Source organism: Lactuca sativa, chromosome 9, assembly GCF_002870075.4.
Source record: "Lactuca sativa cultivar Salinas chromosome 9, Lsat_Salinas_v11, whole genome shotgun sequence".
In the NCBI taxonomy this organism is placed as follows: domain Eukaryota; kingdom Viridiplantae; phylum Streptophyta; class Magnoliopsida; order Asterales; family Asteraceae; genus Lactuca; species Lactuca sativa.
Genome location: NC_056631.2, coordinates 12,180,848 through 12,186,649, shown reverse-complemented (window position 1 = coordinate 12,186,649; position 5,802 = coordinate 12,180,848). Strand labels below are relative to the sequence as shown.

The 5,802-nt window shown below is 31.1% G+C and overlaps 1 protein-coding gene across 1 annotated transcript; it reads left to right on the top strand.

Annotated features, from left to right (window-relative positions):
• Window positions 1-755: 755 nt before the first annotated feature.
• LOC111881331 (protein CUP-SHAPED COTYLEDON 3) lies at window positions 756-4,167 on the top strand. The gene is made up of 3 exons (XM_023877737.3): window positions 756-1,141; window positions 3,128-3,393; window positions 3,529-4,167. The coding sequence occupies exons 1-3, from the start codon at window positions 973-975 to the stop codon at window positions 3,994-3,996; spliced, it is 903 nt and encodes a 300-aa protein (XP_023733505.1). The 5' UTR covers window positions 756-972; the 3' UTR covers window positions 3,997-4,167.
• The last annotated feature ends 1,635 nt before the right edge of the window (window positions 4,168-5,802 follow it).

Sequence of the window (5,802 nt, the reverse complement as noted above, 5' to 3'; positions counted from 1 at the left end):
GAGCATGCTCATGGTTTTAGAATCTTGCTTCACTATCTCCACTTCTAAAATAATAATTGTTTTCGGTATTTAAGCATTTTGAAATCCTAATACTTTTTAACCGTTAGATAATTGGGTATGAAGTGATCTGCAGTTTTCGGTAAAGTATATAATTCTGATGGAAGTTTAATTAAGACAGGTCTAATTAAAGGAAAAAAAAACATAACTAATTAAACCCCTAATTCGGATTGAACTCAAATATATAAATAAGACAATTTATTTAGGAACGTACAGGATATTACATTACATAATCTGCAGTTTTTAGAGGTTTTTAATATTGTTTTCCATGAACGGTGTTTAAAAATTTAAATTTAACTTTATATAATTTTGGTTTGGTTTGTCATGATAAAGATCTTACGGTTTAAATATTTATATTTTTAGAGGACCTATAAAACCACATCTATGGGATGTGGGTATATTGAAAGTTTGAAACATCTAATTTTATCAAGGGTTTAATCATTTTGACATTCTAACTGATTAGTAGATATATTTTTTTTTAAATTTAACAGCAGTGAACTAGCTATATATTTATGTTTATTATTTTGTGTGTTGATCACTTTAATTTATATTAAACAGTAACGCACACCATATAGGGACAGATATTGATTTCGTGCGACTTTGGTTTTTCTTAACAGTTCCCTCTCAGAAACAATAACAAACTATACAAGCATAATCATAAACTGTTAGAATCAAGATTCGTAATTAATGAATTCTTGGTGACAAAGGTACCTTTCAACCTCTATCCCCTATCGCCCCCTTATATACAGCACCACCATTCTTCTTTATTATTAGAAACTCACTATATACTCCCTCCTTACAAACACATATACTAGAAAACCATTCCATTACACGATCTAATCTTTAAGCATTTTCGTGACCAATTGAGCCTGTACATGCTTTAATCTTCCTCGATCTGTAATAAAATAAGGAGATATGGGTTTGAGAGATATTGGAGCCACACTGCCACCGGGGTTTAGGTTTTACCCTAGTGATGAGGAGTTGGTTTGCCACTATCTTTACAAGAAGATAGCTAATGAAGATGTTCTTAAGGGTACTTTAGTGGAAATTGATCTTCATACTTGTGAGCCATGGCAGCTTCCTGGTGAGTTTAGTTTCTCCAAGTTAATTTATTTTCTTTGATTAAATTATTTCTGTTTGATCATGGGAACTTGGGAAAGAAATGCATGTTTTGTTTGGTTTTGAGCAGACAATGAACATGTTAGACAAGGTGCATGCTTGATGGGTTTAACAATTAGATACAACCAACCAGTCATATGTGCACATGGTTCTCAGATCATGCTAATTTTGCTAGCAGCTTTTTTGTGATTTTACAAAAAAAAAAAAAAATCAAACACAAACACCCAAAAATCGAATGTTCTAACCCGATTTAGATTATTCACATTAGTAGCATGCAATTCAAGCTTTTGAAACAGTATTCACTGCACATATATACATGGTAGATTGATTTATGCGTTATGTTTTTGCGAGAGGAAGCAATATAGAAATCTTTATATCTGTAGACACTGCATGATTAATCTATTGAGTGGGAACTTAATTTGAAGTCTGAATTTCGTAGTGCTTTAACTATTACTGTTTTTCATATCCATATATAGTCATTATAAAGAGCACAGACTACTTTCATGATCACACATGTACATCCCGAAGGACATTTTAATATGGAATCAAGAAATCTTGTTTATTCCAATCAACCCCCCGATCCCCTTCTCTTTTTCAGTATATATTTTTTAATGGATATGACAAAAGATATAGATACACTAATTAATGTATGTATCAATCATCCTAATCAATCACGCTGATTAAATTATATATATTCTGCTGCTATTAAATTCTATCCTTAACTTTATATCGTATTATATAAAAGATATCATTCTGTGTATCTGTGGGAACTGATTTAAAAGCTATGATTGGATAATGATATTTTTTTAATTAGCCAACCTTCTTGCTTTCTTCAATTAATTGGTCCCTTGTGAAAAAAAACAATAATTATGGTCACTCGGACGACGACAACTTTGACGTGCGTTTAAAATGAGGCAAAATTGTCGACTGGTGTAAATAATTTTAGAGAAATTAAATAGATTTCTATATTTTCTTTCTACCCAGTTTTTTACTATTTTTATAATACAATAAATATAACTTGCATCACACTCCTTAAAATATGTAGGCAGATGGTAAGAAAAAAAAGTACCAGAATATTTGATTTTTCATAATTTAATTCAAGTATTTTTATTTTAACATTTGACTCGAGTGTGTATATATATATATATATATATATATATATATATATATATATATATATATATATATATATATATATATATATATATATATATATATATATATTCAAGTTCAAAAAAGAACTCAAAAAACTGTGAAGAACCAAGGAATTCCATCATATTGATCGATCACATTTCATGTCTGTGTATCAGTATGTATGCTAATATGAGGGTGTTTAGGATTCTTTTTCAATCAAATTTTTGACTTTTAATTTTTTCAAAACTTTAAAAATTACAAAAAGTTGTTTGATAAATTGAAAAGTTTTTTCAAATCAATTTTTAGTTAAGAATGAAAAGTTGGCTGGATCTTTTTGTGACTTTTGTCTTTTGCTACTTAAAAATCAAGCCAAACACATTTTAAAAACCTTGTTTTAAAAAAAATTCTTTTACAAAATGTTTTTTTTATTTATAAAAAAGACTTTTAAATTTAAAAAATAATCGCAAACACAGCCTATGTATATCTATATGCATGTGATGCTTGTAAGTTGGTGAATGGAAACACATTTCTTTGTCACATACACATCAAGATAGTGCTAATAAGGACATATTCTGAAATTGACATTGTACCAGTAATATGCATCATGTTTGTTAGTCTTCCATTTGAATCCTCTTGAAGAAACACTGTACCACTGGAAACGCCTGCATTTAATTTATTCTGCATCGTTGTCGCTTTTTGTCTAAGCTTTTATGTCATTTTAAAGCATTTAATTATTGTGTTAGTTTTTCAAGCTTTTAATGATGTCTGGTATATGATTGCTTATCAATTATTGATTTTTGTTTTTATGCTAATAAAGAGATGGCGAAACTCAATTCAAGCGAGTGGTACTTCTTCAGCTTTCGTGATCGTAAGTATGCAACTGGATATCGAACAAACAGGGCCACCATATCCGGATACTGGAAGGCTACTGGAAAAGATAGGACAGTGGTGGATACGAGAACTGGTGCCATCGTGGGGATGAGGAAGACTTTAGTGTTTTATAAAAACCGAGCACCAAATGGGATTAAAACCGGTTGGATAATGCATGAATTTCGTCTTGAAAACCCTAATATTCCGCCCAAGGTAAGAATTAAATCAATTATTGAAATTCCACACCGAGAATTAAATATATTGATGAAGAATATTATGCATGAGAACTCTTTTTTCAAGTTTTGGTTGACCAAGTTTCTTTTCGTTTTGGTTGAATTCAATCAACAGGAAGACTGGGTTTTATGTCGAGTGTTTTACAAAGCAAAGGGAGACAATAGCAACGAACGCAGCCCACAAGACATGTATCACAATACATGTGATGCCACTTCACTAAATCATGATGATGCATGTCCCACCCTCCCACCACCGCCTTGTGTCCACCACCACCACCATATCTGCACCACCACCCCCAACCTCTCCAATCAAAATCCAACACCACCGGTCCACCACCACCGTCACCACAAAAATTACTTGGACATATCACCACAGCAATACAACCTCCCAAATCTTCTCCAGTTATCGCAAGAGGCTACCTTGAAGGAATGTATGGACCAAATGATTGTAAGCTCAAATAGTAAGTGTGAAGATCACTATGGTTTCTTTTACGATATGGCGTTAGAAGACTATGCCCCTTCTCAGAATCTACAAGACATGGAATTCGATGACGATGATAATGACAATGGCATAGTGTTCTAGGAGTAGTAATTAATTTCAAGCTTAAGTATTTTAGGCATAGAAAAATTAAGATAAGAACATTTGATTATTCAGTATTTTTATGTTTGATTTCGATTTGAACCAAGTGATGATTTGTTGTATATTAAGAGATTGATTCTATATGTACATACACAGGTTGATTTGGGTTTGTAATGGTTGCTCGTTTCATTTTAAAGCGTCGATATTTGATCCAGTCATCCAGTTCGTTATGCAATTGCATAGGGTACAATAGATTATTTATCGGTTTGATTTTTTCTTTTGGTTATTATTGAACTATAATGATAACATTTAGCGTTGGTTCTATAAAATCTAAAAGTAGAAAAATATCAAGAAACTTGATCGAATACAACTCCTCCAATCTTTATACTCAAAGGTCATCATCTAATTAATTTGTTTTTCCATTCTAAATCCTTTGTGCGCAGGGTTTTCTCCACAATTTACGTAAAGAAAGCAACAACGTGTAAGCAACGACGACATATAATGAATACGTTATGACTAGGATGTACCAATATATTCCTTATATATATATATATATATATATATATATATATATATATATATATATATATATATATATATATATATATATATATATATATATATATATATATATATATATATATATATATATATAATTTTTTACTACCTTTCAGTTACCATTGTTTTTATACTAAATACAATCGTTATATATGGTAAATAAATATAATTTTGATCTATATACACCTTGTGTGAATGATGAAAGAATTCTAGACAGCTACAATCTAGAAATAGAAATTACATCATTTTAAAAGATGAACTGCACATACTTAAAAGTCAACATTTTTTTTCTTATTTTCTAATTAAATCTGGTTAATGTATATTGTAAAATTACTATAATCAGTATAGTAGTATTACTAGCTAATTCAATTATTTGAGCATCTTCTTGGTATTTGAATTTATCAAGAATAATCATTTATAACTCTTTTTTTTAACAATATGGCGAAACGTTTGTTCAACACCAAGCTTTAAACGACCAGTAATCCAAATAAAAGAAAATACTCCATCCCAAGGACCCAAGACGGGATTTTCTTGGGCTTCGTGCTGTTGAAAAGAGCATCATTCCGAGCCTTCCACGGAATCCAACAGTACGCCGCTAAAACCGCATGCCAAACCTCCACATGTGATTTCTTCAATCTTGCAAACCGTTCTACTAGTGAGAAAGTTTTCAATGGTATTGGACCCAATAGCAATGTCATTGCAGCATTTATTTAGCAAAATCCTCGTTTCACAACCCACCGAACATTTGAGAAAAACATGATCCTCGGATTCCACTCTATTCATGCAAAGCGGAGATAAATACCATGGAATTTGCATCCCTCCTTTGGCTAGATTCAAACAAGTAGGCAACCTCTATAACCTGATTAGCCATTATTCCCCGAAATTAATTATAATATGTTTGAGTTAAATAGATAATCTTTTAAATTATTTCACCGGTACAGAAGGGTCATGTTTCCTATGAAAAATTGGTGAGGGGGGAGAATTCATATCGCAAAACTGACAAAATAACAAGAAAAATAACAAATTTGACAATGTGTTTATGACAAATAGCAACTAAAGAAATGCTACAATGTGTTTATGACAAATAGCAACTAAAGAAATGCTACAATGTGTTTATGACAAATAGCAACAAGAAAAATAACAAATTTGACAATGTGTTTATTACCTATAGATTACCATCAGACAATGACTTTTTAAGATAAAGATCCGTTAGAAATTAACGGCAGAACACCGAAGAACATTGATGAAAAT